This window comes from Corvus brachyrhynchos, unplaced genomic scaffold (assembly GCF_000691975.1).
Source record: "Corvus brachyrhynchos isolate BGI_N302 unplaced genomic scaffold, ASM69197v1 scaffold376, whole genome shotgun sequence".
Taxonomy (NCBI): domain Eukaryota; kingdom Metazoa; phylum Chordata; class Aves; order Passeriformes; family Corvidae; genus Corvus; species Corvus brachyrhynchos.
In genome coordinates this window covers 1,127,431-1,145,803 of record NW_008238966.1, presented here as the reverse complement: position 1 = coordinate 1,145,803, position 18,373 = coordinate 1,127,431, and the positions used below count along the sequence as shown (strand labels likewise).

The 18,373-nt window shown below is 38.1% G+C and overlaps 1 protein-coding gene across 1 annotated transcript in view; it reads right to left on the bottom strand.

The window, feature by feature from the left end:
• The window catches only part of EDIL3 (EGF like repeats and discoidin domains 3), a 178,120-nt gene that overhangs the window by 124,932 nt on the left and 34,815 nt on the right, over nt 1-18,373 (bottom strand). The window contains exon 3 of the mRNA XM_017738674.1: nt 16,434-16,463. Within this exon, the coding sequence (XP_017594163.1) occupies nt 16,434-16,463 (30 nt within the window). The remainder of the gene's footprint in view (nt 1-16,433; nt 16,464-18,373) is intronic.

The following is an 18,373-nucleotide window of genomic DNA, read 5'->3' as shown; positions in this document are numbered from 1 at the left end:
TTTTTTTCCCTCTTTTAGGTCTGTTAATAAACTTCTTTATATTCTTTCAAGTTTGGTGCCTGCTTTGCATTTCTCCTAATTCTTATCTCACAGCAGATAAACAGTAATGAGTATTTTGGACCAAACCACTACACTAAATTGGTGTTTCTGCCTGGTTACAAACCGAACCCGCGACACCCACCCTCTGCAAACACAGAGAATCATTTTGTAAAATCTTTGCTGAAGGACTGCAGACTTGAATTTTTAATGCTAAAACATTCAGAGAAATATTAGATTAGATTTCAGTTGGGATGTCTGGAAGACTTAGTTCAAAAGGGCAGTCCTGACAACACTGTCTACAGATTCTACATTAAAATAAACTCTCCAAATCCATTTTCTACATGGTTGGAACAAATCCATGTCTGTGTTTACATTGAAAATGGCTTTAGTAAAACAGACCCAGCAATAAAGAAACTATATATAGTTTGGTATCTAATGCAGAACCTCAATTGCAATTGTGTGCAACAGTGCAACAGTGTTATTTTTATCATCATAATTCTTGCCATCATATACCAAGATGTCATTTTTCATTGTTTCACTGCACTTTAAACTGCCAATGATAAGGATTTCTCATTCTTTTTCTCCATGTTCCACTATAACTGGAAAATTAAAAAAAACCCTGCAAAGATTATGTGAACCTTAATTATAACAGCAAATAGAATAAATCCAGTTAGTCCTCTTGCTGAGGATTCCAGTGGGAACTAAAAAATGTCACAGCCTAAACTTAGGCTATTCATATTTGTATGAGTCAAGTCCTAATTACGAGTGCTGCATTAATGACACAGAAACAGCAGAAGAGAACCTCAGAGGGTGGTTATCCTTAGGACATGAAATATTGATAAAAAGTGATGAAAGAGAATCACTAACTGTGAAACATATATAGTTCAAATAGGCATAAAGTTGTCCACAGCAGAAACCAAGGGAAATAGAGAAGAGTTACACTCCAGTCATTTATTTCCCTGAGGATGTAGGACAGAGGAAATATATCCTTTCCTCTTCCACTTTTTTTCCCAAGCTGTCATCAAACGCTTCTACTTCCATGTAAAAAACCCCTAAATCCTTTTGAATTCCAAATCCTGTCACCATTCTCCAACTTTTTCTCCTTTCCTAGCTAGACCATTCTCTTTTTTCTCCTCATCTCCCACTCCTGCTCCACATAGGATTTTGTCAACTCAGAAACCCACACACTGAGCACCCCAGTTTAAAATCATAACACATGTTTGTAGTCACAAGCCTTCAGTTTGGAAGATACACATCAGGATCACTTGAGATCTGCTTCCTTTGCACCAGCTATATTCACAGCAGAAATACAAGTTAATTTCTCATGATTAGTGTGTTGGGGTCCCTCCCCCGCCGTGTAGCCCTGGGAGAGGGGCCCTGAGGGCACAGACACGGGGTTTCCCTGCCCCTGCTCAGCCTCGTTCCCATTGGTTGGTTTGTGTTCCCTGCGTGGGCAGAAGGACCCTTGGTCCCGTGACTGGAACAGTTCCTGGGCAGAGCTCCGGCCATGCGGCTGGAGAAATAAACATCTCTGAAACATCTAGCAAGAATCTGTCTGTCCATATATATTTCCTTTCCACAGGACTCCTGGTTTGATATATGCGTGTTGCAGTATCCCCACTGCAGCAAGAATGAAAGAGAAAGAGAAATCCGAGAAGGAGAAGAAAGAGAAGAAAGAAGAAAAAGAGAGGTGGGGGGGGGCCAAACCACTTCATTTTATAGTTAATCTGGTGAATGCCTCTTACTCATACTAGACTTTTTGCACCATTTCATTCACACATGCACAGGGTTTCTGAGTGAGGCCTTCCCCAGGAAGTGAGTTAGAGGGATGGGAGAGGATGGAACATGGGGTACTGGTGGGGTTGGCAGTGTTGGGTTAACAGCTAGACTTGGTGATCTTAAAGATCTTCTCCAACCTAAATGATTCTATGACTCTATTATTTATACTCAAATTATTTCATTGTTTATCCCATTAGAAGAAAAGTTTTGTTGCCTGAACATTTTTCCTCACCCACTTCATCTTTCCCCACTCTTTGCCATTGGTTAACCAGATTAATTCTTTTCGATCTCATTCAATTCACCAGGGAGCTGCTTTCTCTTGTTTACTTTATGAAATCAGCATTCTCACTCAAAAAATATTCATTATTCCAAAGTGTTTCTCTGTCCATTTATACAGTAAGTCTTCCCTGTGTTCTGTTCAGTTTTTGGTTCTCTTTCCTAATCTTTTTTTTTTTTTTGCATTTTCTCTTCTTTATCAACGTTTTTAATCTCTGATCTCCCTACCTCAATCAAAAGAATTATTCTCATTCTTAACGCATGCACGTATTGATGGCTCTCCTTTGTTTTTATCATAATTTCTTGGTTCCCACTCCATCAAATGGAATATTAGATAAAATTTCCTGTTGCAGCTTGTATGACACACAGCTGAACTGATAATATTTATTTAAATTAAAGTACATTATTTTTTACTCTAATATTCTTTTTTTACTTTTAAATGTTTCTGACTTCTCAGAAGAAGAAGACAAATTTGCTGTCCTTGCAAGCGCCTTTCTGGGCAGGCTGATCCCAGCAAGGCTTCAGAGTAGAGATTTCTAGCAAGAAATTCTCACATCAGAATCTGCCATATTGCAACTTTTTTCCCTTATTCAAGCTGATTGGGACATTTTCTTTGCTTGTCATACTCCATTCTTTTCTGATAAGATTCCCAAAGGAAATTAAAGCAGAAACAATGGATAAAGTAAAACCAAGACCTCAAGTTATGAGAGTTGCCTACTAAACAATGCAACTGAATCCCTGTTTAAAAAGCATTGAATATAAGAATCTCAGTAATATGACTCATTACAGAGTATAAAGATGACATTTTCCACAAGCCTGAGTGTGCAGGAACTCCTATCATTTTATGTGTCTCAGTCTGACTGATTAAGACTCACAGTGAGTCTTAATCCCAGCTATTTATCATTTATATAGATATAAGAAGGAATTAAGTAACCCTAGATCAAGTTTTAGATTCCTAGTTTAGGAAGAGATATTTCTTCATTCTTTTTATCACTGGCATCAAGATTGAAGGAAACATTTTTTAAATAAATAATAATACTATTTCTGTTTAATATTGAAATAGTTTGAAGTACTCTAAAATTATAAAAGTATACTTCTATTTCAAATACCCCAAAGCAACAAATACTTACAGAGCTTAACCAAGAAAAAATATCTAGTTTGAAACCCACAAAAATGCACTCTGCAACTAATATGAAGAAAAGTACAAATACAAAAAACCCCACAAAGCTATGCTTTTAATCAAGTCCATTGTCTTTTCAATCAGACATAGACTCTAGTGTACTGTACTGTTTCCTAGGAAAAAAAAATGCAAACTCATTATTCTGTGAAATCCTGCGTATTCAGTTAACTTCACATTCTCTAATAGTTAATCTAAATTTACCAGGACTGCTCACAAAACATGAAGTTAAGGTCTGATATTAATCTTTACAGTATCAAGGTAAACATCTGCAACTGTGGACAGCCACATTCTCTTAAGTTGATCCTGTGTCCTTTGCTTCCCCTCCATCCTGTCAGTGGATGTGTAGTACAGTCACACTGGCCTTTGCTGTAAACAGAAAAAGACATTTCAGAACAAAATGGTTTTCCTTGGTATTTCCCAGGGGGCAAAGACACTAAATTACACATTCATTCAGTTTCTCTTTACACAACCAATGAAAACACCTACCACAAATCCTGGTAGATTGTTGCAATGTTGCAACATTGGATGTTGGGGTCCCTCCCCCGCCGTGTAGCCCTGGGAGAGGGGCCCTGAGGGCACAGACACGGGGTTTCCCTGCCCCTGCTCAGCCTCGTTCCCATTGGTTGGTTTGTGTTCCCCTGCGCGGGCAGAAGGACCCTTGGTCCCGTGACTGGAACAGTTCCTCGGCAGAGCTCTGGCCATGCGGCTGGAGAAATAAACATCTCTCTGAAACAGCTATCAAGAATCTGTCTGTCCATATATATTTCCTTTCCACGGGACTCCTGGTCTGATATATGCGTGTTGCAGGATCCCCACTGCAACATTAGTGTGGTTCACATGAAGTCAGTTGCACCTGGATGGAAGTACTGACTTATTTTGGTGGGTAATGGTAGTAAATCCTGCACAGCAAGACTGAAGATTGGTATTTTCTGATAAAAAATGCTTTAACTCAAAATTCCTGCTTTTGTTATTACACACAATGTAATAGTTTGTTATAACAAGAAGTTCAAGTAGATTTCTCAGCCCAGGTAAACAGCTGGGGCCTGAGCTGCAGCACTCCCCAGGGAGCTAATTTCTTCCTTTAGGGAATGGCATGGCAGAGTTCCACTGGACCTGCCTTATAGCCCCTACAATCAAGAGCCAAACAAGATCAAGGTGATAAAAAGATGTTACCATTTATTGAAGGTCCTCCAGGCTCACTTATGGCAGAATGCACACGTGATACAGGGCTTCAACAGCTTTATCAGTTTTAAATTAGTTTAATTGACAAGAATCCCCAATTAAAAGTACAGTTAATGAAATAATTCCCCTCTTGGTTCATCCTCCTAACAAAGCCTCCCCCCTTGCTTTTAGTCCTATGTTGTTTATGTCTAAATACATGGGAAAGTGGAAGAATGGCCTTGGTTCGCTGAAGAAGCAAGACTGGAACAGGATTCCAGGAATATCTTTGTCTAACAGGGTAGGAAAAGTGCTGGAGTCAACTAAGAAACTATGGAATTAAAAAATACAGAGCCATGAATATATGAAAAATACATAAAAAGTGAAAATCTTTTGGCAGCAGAGTCACACAGTCTTTCTTAGTGTCCACCCTCAGCTGTGTCATGGGTAGCTCATCAGACACATCCAGCTCCATGACTTAAACAGTTTGGGGCAAAGATCTTATCTGGAATTTCATAGGACATTATATTGTATTGCCTGTAATCTGCTAGCAAGTGTTGCAACAAGGCTTGATAAGAAGTACATTGCCTTACACCTTCTATCCCTGCCCCTGCTCATGGGAGGTTAGAGCAGAGCACACACCTGGCAGGATTTTTGATTTGTGTTTTGTTTAAAAAAAAATGCCCAGTATTACTGTTTTGCAGAGAAAAAAAAAAATTAGAAAATAGTAGAAACATTTTGTCATTTAGGAGGCTGGATTAAAAAAAGAATATTGAGATATTTTGGGTCAACATGGAAAGATATTGAAATACTTTTTTCCCTTAGTGTATATTAATAAATAAACTGTTCTGCAGTTTTAACAGGAAGAAATATTGTCAAAAAGTTGAAAATAATGAAATTCATGAATAACTGTAACACTGACTTGTAATATTACTGCAGAGTGTTAATGCATGCTTTGCAAATCAATGTTAAAATATGGTGCTGCAGGCAAATTGAATATATAAATCTCTACCCAGACCTTTTTGTTATTGGGCTGTGGCTTCCTCATTGTAGCTGTTGCAGCCATTTCAAAGCATTTCTCAGGTTATTTGACACAAATAACTTTAGAAGGATATAAAAATATAGTTCACATTAATTTAGTAAGAGACAACTGAACATTCATGGGAGCGTGTTGCAATTAAAATTACAATTTTGTTCATAATTGGAGCACATTACAATTTCATAATTGTTATTTTTATCCCAACAGTTGTCATACTGCCTCAACTCCCATGGCAGCTGGTGGACGTTTTGTCTTGAATTAGAACTGGACTGTGAAATATTTTGGCCTTTTACTTAACTTCAGTCACTCTGTTAATTTTCATTTAGCATTTTATTACCTTACAGTACTGTGGATCTTATGTAAATGTTATTGCCATGATTTTGTTTAGAAGCCACATAGCACTTATTTGTAAGGAAGACTATTGAAAGACAGCAGTGTTATATAAATGAAAAAAAAAAAGAAAAAAAAAACCACACAAATAACTTCCAAACTGTTTCCAAACTAATTTTTTAAACTACTACAAATTTAAAGATATGATCTTACATTACACAACAGATAGGCAGCTGAATGCCACGTCTTTCTTTCCTTAAGCCTAATAATGGGCATTTATGTTCTGAGGTAAAGCATGGTTTATCTAAAAGATTTCCAGTAGAAAAATGCAAGGTGCATTTTAATTGCTGTAGTAAAACTTCAAAATAATATCCAATAAAAAAAGAATCTATTCCATTTCTAAGACAAAAGAAAACAGGAAGGTCTTGGCTCTTACAAACAGTCATTACCATGTGGAAAGTAAATACATGAGTAAAAATGATGTGAATGAGGTGGTACATATTTGTTATTGCAAGAAATCATCTAAGAAGTAGCTGTATAATCCCCATGGTCGTGTCTGAGTAAGCTCATTCAAGCCTTTGCTTGATACTTCCATGCCCCTTAAGCAATTTATATTCTTTATGATAAGAAAGACATCTGACTTTTACCTGTTGTTTCAGTGACACAATTTAAAGAGGGCTGTTTAGTCTCTCTCAATATTAATGACAACAAGTCACTGTTCGTTAAAATAATAAGACCAAATCTTCCTTCAACATTGTTATTTCTCTGTTGAAACTGTGACAGACTTAAAGATCTCAAAATACAAGATACAACTATTCTAGGAATACAACCACCTGATCCCTTACGGCAAACAGTATTGATGGAAGAGCCAAGAGAGTTTGGGATAGAAGGGATTGGCTTTTTTTTTTTACTTGGGAGGTGTTTGGGGGAGATTAGACATGAAGAAACAATTACTTGTCTGATGTTTCTCCATTTTACCTACCAGCTCAATGAAATGTGCTGCAAACCTTTCCTTCTCACAGCCTTCCTGCCACCCATGAGCCCACATCAGGAAACGATCCTAAATGTCACATCTTTCCCTGACTGTACAACCATCCCCAAAGGAGGCTGGATTTAACAGAAGTACCAAATTCTCTCAGTTCAGCCATGTTCTCTCTACTTTGTCACCTGCCAGAGCTTTCCTTGGCACTTCCTCTGTGCTTTCTTTAGCAGCCATCCAATCTGCTTAAGCTTAGGTTTTTTAGCAATCAGATATAATTAAATATGGATTACTGAAAGGGTGAGGTTGTAAGAATTAACACTTTTTTTTTTCCAAAAATCAGAGTAGACTTTTGTTCATTTTCTTCTTTCTTACTAAACAAGACCTACTGATTAAAAAAAAAAAAATTAATTAATTTAAAGACATAGAATAAAAAAAGATCCTAGGACAACAAACACACAAGGTACAAGACTGAACATATAAAAAAGGTTTCCCTTGGGTGTTTCATGCACTTAAAAAATGTAGAGATTATGCAAATATTGCATATATTGCAATATATTTCACATTCATCCTGCTGTTTAATATCATAGCAAGGGGAGTATTAATAATAACATGTGACAGTGGATATTCTTTACTGGTTTTAATATTAAAATATTGGGGTTTGCATCTTTTCTTTCTCTTGCTTTTTTGCATCCAACAACTGGACAGCTTTCAATACTTAAACCTTTCCACTTCTTTCTAACCAGATTACTTTTTCTATTATTTTTTTTTTCTTGATTTTATTATATTTCTAATTTAAACCTTTCCTGGTACCTTTTCCTAACATGATGCTGGAGCACTACAGTCATGCCAAGGGCTCTTTCAGGACTCACACTCGTTACCTTTGCTGAGAATCTGCAAATCTTATGTTGAAATAGTCAGGAAGAAGAGTGTACAGCTTCACCTGAAAATCATTAGATTTCAGGAAGCCTCATAACAGCCACTCTTGTTTGTTTTATATAACTAGAGTTATTTGCACCCTGATCTTCAGCATCTTGCTGAAGTACAGTTATGAATCGATCTAGATTTTTTTAGGCTGAAAAACCTTGAAGCAAAGAGCATTTAATATGTTAACTATATACTGTGGAAAGAGATATCATAAAATAAGAAAATTAAGAAAAAATATAAAAATAAGAAATCAACAGCTTTACAAAAGATGCGCTCCTGGAAACCTCAGGAGATGAGTGATAAATGTGTGTGCACTCGTATGTGTACAGACACCAAATTCGAGGTTCACTTGTGGTCCTTCCCATGGAAACCAGAAAAAGGGATTTATTAAATCCAGAGTTTATTCCTGATTGACATTAACCAAACACACTCCTATACACGTACACTACATCTACATGTAGGGAGAACACAGGAATAATTGCTGTCCTTATTTTAAATATCTAACTAACTGGGAAGACTCATCCTCCTCAAGTGTTTCTTCTCTTTGATAGCAAATAACTTCTCTTTGATAGCAAATTGAACTCTTCCCTCTTGAGGAGGAAACCAGGATGGGGTGACATCTACCCATTCTGTTGCTGAGCTGTTGCCCAAAAATAAGGCTACAGAGCAAACAATGTTGGCACAATTCAGTGTCAAATGCACAACTGCCAGTGGGTGTGTGTGTGCCAAAACAGGCCCTCACAACACATATTGCACCACTCAAACCTTATAATATTGAATACTATTTGGGTTAAAATGTCTACATGGGAAGGTCTGGATGGTTATCCATGAAAAATATGTTTGGCCTCTTTAAATGCATGCTTGTTTTATATTCTTACCTTTGCTATCTTGTACTACCTTTGCACAGGACCAGCTGTTCCACAAATGGGTCATTACTCAGTATGTTTTTTGCCTCCTGAATTGGTGCACAATACAAAGCCTTGGCAACCAAAAACTACTTAAATTTCCACTGTAAAGGAGTGAAATTCCTTCCTCAGTAGTCTTTATGTTTTCACAGTCAATCCAGTGCTTTAAAGATGGTCATAAGACTCTTTAAACCCAAAGTAAGCATACAGTAAGCCTCTTTGTGGCGCTATTTTTTGATTAAAGTCCTCTTAATCAGGCTTGTTAACCTGTTTCTAAATCATCAACTAACCGCCAGTCCTGTTTGGTTTGCTTTCATTAGTGTTTGCTTATTTTTATTTCCATATACCTAACGACTGGGAATCTTTAGTGAAATTTAATCCCAATGTGTCAACAGAGATGACAATTTCTTCTTCTTCACTCTAGCTTTCAACACACATTCCCACCAAATTCCCCTCCCTACTGGGAGCACACATGCCACTGCATGGCAAGACAGATCAGGGAGCTGAACCAAGTGAACACTGACTCTATCAGGGAAATTGCATTATGGATGAGGCACTTTCAGCTGGAACAGCCACTTGATGTAGCTCCACATAGAGCTGTGCAGTGCTAGCACAAGCACAAAGGAGAGAGCAGGAGAGCATGGGTGTTCTGGAAGAGGGAGTCAGAAATGAAAAGTCTGTGTGGAGGAAACAACCCTTGCAACATCAGCCAACCCCACTGCTGCCTTTCCCTATGCATGCCTGTCCTCAGACCCACTCCCTCTGTGCCCATGATCAACTCATTAATCCCACTTTTTTGCCTGTCAGCTTCTTTCCCCATGAATTTCTTATCTTGGTTTTCAGCACTTCTCAGACAAAAAATCTGTCCTTTCTAGCAGGAGAGGATTTTTGTCAACTCTTCTCTATCAAGTTTAGACTTTTCACAGAATCCCAGACTCAGTGAGGTTGGAAAAAACCTCCACGAGCATCGAGTCCAACCTGTGACCAATCCCCTACTTGTCAGATCACTGAGTGCCACATCCAGTGGTTCTTTGAACACTTCCAAGACATTGTGTCCCCCCACAAAAAGCTGCTCTTTTTTCACAGTTCTCCTGTGTTTCAACTCTACTTCTTGGGAGTACAGAGGACTCAAGGAGCAGCAGGGTCCACTGAGATCCCTGCAGCAACAAGAACAGTACTTTGTTCATTTTGTTCATTCCTTTTTTGAGGATGAAGAAATAAAAATGAAACAATAATCTTTGGCTTTTTTGTTCACTTCTCTTAGCTGGCTAGAGCTAGAGCTAGTCCTGCTCTTTTTATCTGTCCTAGCAAGGAGAAGACACCTGTAAAACCTCTTTTTGGGGAACACTGCTTCCCAGATGGAAAAGCAGTAAAGGTACCCTGTTGATACAGAGCTGGTACCAAGAGACTATATACTCACCTGGTTTAATAGAATCATAGAATTTTGGCTGGAAAGGGACTTTAAAATATCATCCAATTCCACCCTCTGCCATGGTCAGGGACACCTTCCACTAGACCAGGTTTCTCAGACTCCCATCTGACCTGGCGTTGATCTGAGCTGAGTTCAGCCTGAGGCAGATGCCTGGCATGAAAAGCTTCATCTTGGAAAACTTATGCCTCAAAATTCAGGCAAGAAAAGGAAAAACAATCATAAAAAAAAGTTTGTGATGTAAAGCAGTGTCTAGTTTAGGGGATACCATATGATCTTCCACTTGTATTGTGGAACATTTGTTCATCACACATACATTGTGATGAATGTTGTATAACCACCACAAATATCACCCTCTGAAATGATGCAGATTATAGAAAAATGCCCGTATATGAGTTTCTCAGCCAGCTGCCAGCACTGCAGGCTAATCTCAACCTCCTAGCTCCCTTTTTTTGTCAATCTTGGAAAGAAGTGAGCCATTTTGCCAAACTATGTTATTTTTATGATATATGGACAGACAGTCACTAAGGAATGGGCTTAAAATACTAATTGATTTTCATTCCTGACCTAAGCAAGATTTCCAGCTTTCAAATGAGACAGGCTACTCTAATAGCCTTCAGTGCCACCTGGCATCCAGAACTATTTTTACTGCATAAGCCTCATTTCCATCAGAATGGGGTTCAATATGACCTTTATAAAATTTTCTGGTTTAGTCTATATTTTGCTTGGAATAGATGGAAAAGTAATTAGTAAGCTAGCTTCAGGCACTGGAAAAAAATAAAATATTCAGTTCGAGAAGAAAAAGGAAAGGAATGGCTACAAATGCATAAACCAAGTTCAGCAAGACAGTAAATCTGTGGTACAGACCCTGGGGGAATGGCAAATCCCTTCCCTTAGAATAATTCTGAAAGATGATTTTCCTCTTTGAAATGTGTGAAATAGAATAGCTTTGTACACCACAGCAAAATCACTGTGACCTGAAAGACAGCCTGGGACCTGTCACAAAACCACAGCTCCAGATCCTGCTGTGCAGTGGGCAGGAAACTGAAGTCCTTGAGACTTGACCAGATGCATTCTTGATGGTTTGAGGGTGACACAGAGAGCAGATTAAACATCTCATCCTCTTCTTTTGAAAGTTTAATTTCAATAACTTTAAAGAAAAAAAACCTGGTTTGGTTTCTCTTTTCTGATCATCTTAGAATCATAAAAATAGTTTGCGCTGGAAGGAACCAAAAAGATCATCCAGGTCCAATAATCATCATAGTAATCATTAAAGAAGTTACAATTTTTTTTTCTCTTTTTTTTTTTACAATCAATAAAAGCCTCTAGGGCATTATTTTCAGGTGGAAGAGGACCCTTTGTGAAATCCAGTTTCACACCCACATCGGTTAAGTATTTTAAGGACAGACATGTGGTATAGCTGTTATATAAGCTTATAATGATATTTTTCATGTAAATATTAATGCCAGTAAGATCTCAAATGTTTTTTCATTTGAAGTTTCAGTATCATGCTCTGAGAACCAAGGGCATGTGTCCATCACTTCAACCAAATGGATCTCTCAGGCTCTTTGATGAGCAGGGCAGTGCCAAATGGTAAAAGCATTTTCTGACATGAAGTAAGGAAAGGAAAAATTTATTACAAAAATTGTCTCTTCAAGAAAAGATCTATTTAATATTTGAATGATAGACTGGTTTGGGTTGGAAGGGACCTTAAAGCCCATCCAGTGCCATCCCTGCCATGGGCACAGACACCTCCCACTGTCCCAGGCTGCTCCAAGCCCCAATGTCCAGCCTGGCCTTGGGCACTGCCAGGGATCCAGGGGCAGCCCCAGCTGCTCTGGGCACCCTGTGCCAGGGCCTGCCCACCCTGCCAGGGAACAATTCCTTCCCAATCTCCCATCTAAATCTACCTATTTTTAAGCTGTCTTATATAAAATTATTTTAAACTGTCTAATATAAATCCATCTAAGCTGGTGCCAAATGGAACCCTCCTACCTTCAAGTCTACATCATTATAAAAACTCAAAACCATAAAAAAATGACATTGTATCAAAGTAATTTTAAACTGGTACATGAGAAAATCTGGGATTTTAATAATAATATGTCTAATGTTTAAAATCTATCAAAAAGGAAAATCCAGTAAATTTTTAAATGCAAGGACATTTAGATAGAGAAAAAACTAACTCTTTTACAACATATTTATAGTACAAGTGCCATTCTGTTGTTTGGGTTTTTTTAAAACTCTACATGTCTCATGAACAATTTTATTTCTGAGGAGTCAATAATTCTACCAGAAATACTCTCCTAAGAGTCATCAAGGCTATGCCCAGCAAGTCAGCTTTGAAATATCTATTGACCAAAATAATTTATAACTACCTTTAATTTTTCATCTTTTTAAATCTATTTTCTTTCTCTAAACGGTATTTTTTTTAAGTCTGTGAATAAAAAGACAAACACCAAGGCAATATGCTTTGGTGTCCTGCTTTAAAAGCCTTCTTAAACACACCAAATCCAGGGAAGAAACCAACCACCAGAGAAACCTGGAGTTTTCCTAGCAGCAATAAGCAGACACATAACTTGTAAGCAGTTTAGATTTCAGGTACTGCTTATCACCATGCTCCTAGAGTAAGGGTAATGGGCAACTCTTAATAGCTTTAGATCTTTATTTTTCATGACTTTTTGATAACTGTAAGTATTATGTCTAGGACAACTTGCATCCTGGAACTTTTGCTATTCCATTCTAATTATTTTCTAAAATTCCATTAATTTCCTCTAATGAAAGAAATTTAATTCTAAAAACATGCAAAATCACTTTTATATAATTTGAAATTCTAAATAAAAAGAGAACAGCATAAATATTACATGGAATTGTAGAAGAATAATATTATTTTCCAGGGGAAAAGATAGACTGCTTGTAGCAGTTGCACGCAAATATTCAGTGCCATGAGGTTGTTGAAGGGTTTATTTTTTAGTAATGTCTTTGAAGAAGGAGCTCCTGTCATATATTGAGTCTTTAATCTCTGCAACACCTAAATTTAATTAAGAAAATAGTAAAACTCACACTGTAAAGGAGCTTTTATTAGCATGAAATCCTAAATGTGTTTGCATATGTTATATAGCTGGGGTGCAAAGACGAAAATGCCAGTTTCCTAAAGAGTTAGGCCTAAAAAAAAAATCAATGGCAGAGGCAAGGAATGGCTCCAGTTAAGTGATGATCTCAAAGGAGATGTATTTATTACTTCAGTCAAAAGCACTGTGTAGAGACAAGTGAACAAACTGCTGCACGTCATGCTGTGCTCTGTCTCATCATGTCCTGGAAGAATTACTCTTTAATAATGGGAGAAATGACTCCAGGCTCCTCGAAGCAATGTTGGGGGGAATCCACAAAACCACAGGGAAACATTTTTGGGATGCAAAGCTTCAAACAGCAGGACATCCAGCAGGAGTTGCTACATTGGGCTTAAAAGCAGTTGTCAGCAAAGCAGCCTCCTCCTGGCTCAACAAAAAACTTTAAAGACTCATGACACATATGGATGGGATAAAAACACAAGGAAATGAGAAAATTGTCCTGAGATTTTCCTAGCTTTAGTGCATGAGCATCTGGAAAAGCTATTTAATTGATAAATAACTAAATAAACAACTTAAGTTATTTATTTGATTAAATTTTATATTAAATAAATCAAAATAAAGGAAGAAAGGTGGTAAAGTGACTCAAAAGAGAGTTTAGATGTCCACAACAACATAAAATCATAGGCATTTAACTGGAATGAAAAAAGAGAACTAGAAGAATGCTTACCCAGAAGTAGTGCTAAGGAAAACTTTGTTGAAACTGTGAGGAAAACCTGGAAAAACTCCTTGGTTTATCTTTGTGTATAAAGTAACATGGATGAAAGACAGTGGGTTATAATTAGAGTTCATTAGTCTGAAGCTTTCTGAAACAGAAGGAACTCAGTGAAATAGCATTTTCTATAGAGAGATAACTACAGGGCACTTACTATTACAGGATTATTAATCTTCAATCTAGTGATTCCAACACTCAAAGTAAAATTTTAGTAACTTTGCTTCTACAAGATTCCCTGCAGATGGCATTGCCAGAGCAGCTAGACCCTAACCCAAAAGTCAGAACACAGGAGATAGCCTTGTTTGATCCCTTTGATTAAACAGGAAAGGAAATTTTAGTTTTGGTCCTGATTAGAGGTCAATTAAAAGTTTGTAATTTTCATAAAACATTGAAATCATATTTATAGTCTTCATAAAAATACTAGATCCAGTTTATCCTACCTCAGGATCTTTTACAAGGGAAGGCACTGTTTGGAAAAATGCTACGTGTATGAATAATGCTTAGATAAATTTTATTAACTGGAGGAAACTTGCTGCTTTTTTTGTGGAAAAGAGCAAAATCTGTTATTTGATAAAACTGCCTCTACCAGGCACATGCCACTGAATGGCTCTGGGTGAGTGCATGAGGTTTTGAAGGCAGTTTCTATTTATTTTTCTGCACAGCAGCAACTTCCAAACTGCATGACTGCATTCCCAGTCTGAAGGAGGGGAATCAGCTTTAAGCAGAACCTACAGTTTTGTAAATGCCAATACAATCTGAGAAATAAGTTGTATTAAAACAATCCTGTAAGAATGCAGAACTAATCTGTTACTTTCAAAATAGCAAAGTCTGGTCATATCTTACAGTAAAATCAATAGAACCTATAAATTATGGAGCATCTGAAGAGCTAGTATTGCTTCTGAAGTTTTAAGATAGAAATTAATAAAGGTTGCACTTTATTAATGGATTTTTCTCTTAGTATAAATCATATCTGTAGTGCAGCCCTTGTGGCTGCGCTATAAATTCCACTTCTCCTCCACTTGCCCGTTTTCAGCTGATCTATCTGGTTAGCTTGGCCAGATTACTGTTAGGAGCTCTCACAAAAACAGCAGTGGGGTTCAAACTACAGGGAGGGAGGTCATGTCTTCACGAGATGCTCTAAAAAAAAAGTGTGTATTTAAACCATTTCCCTAAAGGGAAAAAAGCTAGGGTTTTATTCTTTCCTATGCAAAAACCCCCATCCTGTTGTAACTAACATTTCTATTGAGCAGCTGAAGTAGCTTTCTGCTAAAACCACTTTCCATGAAAATTTCAAGACTGACAGATCTCTCAAGAAATGGAGAGTTGAAAGTTGATGTTCAGTAATTACAATGCATAGTCCATGGGGGTGTGTGAGTTTCTCCAAATCCCTCTTTTCTCTGTTTCACAATGTTGTTTCTCATCTCAGTCCTGCTTCCTTGCTCATTCTGTTGCTACATTCATGTTTAAAGCTCCCTTTTGCTTCTTTCTGTATTCAGTTCTAGTCTTAACTACTCTCCCTCTCTCACATTCTATTCTTGGCTTTGTTCTCCTTCCTTTCATTTTTTATTCTCTGCCGTATCCTAATTACTTATATTGCTCTCCAGCTGTAGGTTAGCGTTGTAAACAGTGTTCAGTCCTTCCCTGCCACCTTCCTCTCTTCTTTCACTTTCCTCACCTTTTCTCTTCTGCTCCTCTGGAGACCTTTCCTTCTTTTAACAAGCCACTATAAAGTGATTCCCCATTTATTTGACGTTTTAGCTCACTGAGTTTGTACAACTCAGTGCCATTTCAAACATGTTAGGCTGCTCAGTGGCATTCTTCTCTGGTACACTGTCTTCTTTTTCCTTTAAATACTCCCCAGCTAATGGATTGCCAATTAATTAGAAATAGTTAATCTTCACAATAAAATAAACACAACGCATTTGTGTCTCTCTGGGAGCTCCTAAACTAATTTTTATGACTGTGATGGTAACCATTCTCACTGCTTGGCAGCTTGTCAATGGAAATAAAAGTTTCCTGAGCAGATACCCAAGCCATCGTTTGGAGAATGTTTTCTTTGAGCAGGATGCTCCTGCATCTGCTGCCTTTCCCTTCCTTCACTGATCGTGCCCAGGTCTTTGAGGATGTCAGCTGTGGGGCATCAAGCAGATGACTGAGTTTCACCAGCATAAAGACAGAGAAAAAATCTAACATAAAGGAAAAAAAAAAACAAAAAAACACCTCTTTTTTTTTTTTTAAGTCCTGATTTCTTTTCACTCATTTTGTTATCTGAAGCTTGATGTGCCAGCTTAACCACAAACAAAACAAAAAGGAAGGAATGTGCCACTGATATTTTTAAATGCTACAGGAGGAGTATATTTCCTACTGACTCTAAACTGGGGGGAAAAGAAGACAAAAAGAAGGTGGGAACAGACAGAAGAGGATAGAACCCAGCTGTGATGTGTCCATTTAACACATTATAAACAAAATGAAACTGGCTAAAATGATTTTTAAAAGACATAGCTCTCAAGAAATGGTTACCACAGTGCAGATGTAATGTAAATTATTCATACCTGCTGAAGTTGGTTCCTCTTCAATGGAGGCTGTGCAAAAAGGTGTCAGGAGTGGGGAGGGAGGCAGGGACAGGGAATGGGAAGGGAAGAGGAAGGAAGGGGAAGAGAGAGAGAAAAAGAGAAAAAATACAAATGAAGAAAGCCATGTAATACTAATGGTTGTATTGTTTACATTTTCTTAATATAAAAGCAATTAGATACAATGAAAAACTTTATTCTCATCATCCTCCCTCCCTTCTGCTCCCTTCAGTTTCTTCCCAGCCTGGTGGGAATTGCTGATTCTGAAATTGAGCAGTTAGGGAGCCAAAGTGGCAGTTTTGGGGTGGTTTGTGTGTCTGTGTGTGTGTATCTCTCTGGGACACAGCTACCCACTGGGCTCTCCATTCCAGATGTTTATTTTGCTGGGAAAGGCAACAAAACTCCTGCCTTCACCTTTCCCTTTTGTTGACAGATAGCCATTAAATTGCCTTAAGTTGCCATCAAAAAGCACTGATGACTCTGGGCTATCTATTACCCTCACATTCAAAAGAAGGAAACAGATGTATTCCCAGCAAAAGTGCATTTTAAAAGTACATCAGTGACCTAGTTCTTTCTCTTCTTTTAGTCAGTGTGTTTTATACACACATGCATCACAAAAACGGTCTCTTCACAGTCTTGAAAAACTTTTGGATGACAGCAAAAGCTGAATTCTGAAACACTGAATAAAGTGTTTCTCACTTGGATACTGCAAAAGAACCTAGAAGTGAGAGAAGTCTCCATAAATGTGATATAGAGGCCCTCTTGAGGTATCAAACACGTGTATCCATACTTTACTTTTTCTCTTTTAACGACTGCCTGCTACCAGTTGAAATGGAAGCTCCTTCTGTTTGATTTCTTTCAGAACCAGTTCAAACAATGCTCCTTCATCCATGGCAAGCATTGATCCACCCTGACAGCCTCAGAGCTTGCACATGGTGTGGGTAAAAATTTCAAACATTTTCTCAAAGACCAGCACTAGGCTGGGTAAACTGACTTTTCTTCTTCCTTTGCTACCACCCCATGTTTTATGCAGGGAGAAACTAGGAGAGGAGCAGGGACACCCTCCCACCTTTTAGCAAAAATTTGTCAACAGACATCAAGTGCATTTGGGAGTGGCCAAAAACCTTGGTTAATGCAGTACAATATTCTATTTGCAACTGTATGTGACAACCAGCGCTGAACACATCAGTTATTCCTAATTGCAGAGTAACTTGGTGGCCTTTTGGGGACTGTCAAATCTAATTGAGAGGAAATAACAAGTTAGTCTCTCAAGCACCAGCCAACCTTCTCGTGTCTGGCCGCAGTCACTGGAGGTAAACAGGTGATTTTTATTTCTACATTTTCACATTCAGATAAACCCTGAAGAAGGCTACACGGCTAGGACAACATAATGTTATGTCAGACATAATTTAAAAGTGCTCAACATGGTACTTAGCTCAGCCATGCCTTCTGTAACTCCTTATTTAATGTTTGAATGTGTATTTTGAAACTAGATTAATCCTTTACACAGTTTACATATATAAAGTGTACATGTATCACATCAAGCTTTCATCGTGTTCTTCTACTACTTAAACTAAATTGAAATAAAATGTATTTGTGGTAGTAGAGTGTTGGGGTTTTAAGAGTTCTAGGTTTTTTCTGTTAAAGGAATTTTTCCCCATACTGTTGCTAATTGCTGGGTATTTAAGGAAAACAAAGAGCTACCCACTGAGGGTGGGGTGCGCCTGGCTACTCTTTTGTTTCACCTGGGTGCGGGGACAGTTGGGTCTCTGCATCCAGAGAGAGAGGAAGCTGTTTTTTCCTGCGGCCGCTTTTCTTTCTGCTGGAAAAAACACTGGGATCCCAAAGCTGCCTTCCCTGCCCCGCTCGTAGCCGGGCAGTGGCCGCCCTGCCCCGCTGCTGCTTCGAGGCTTCGCTGCATT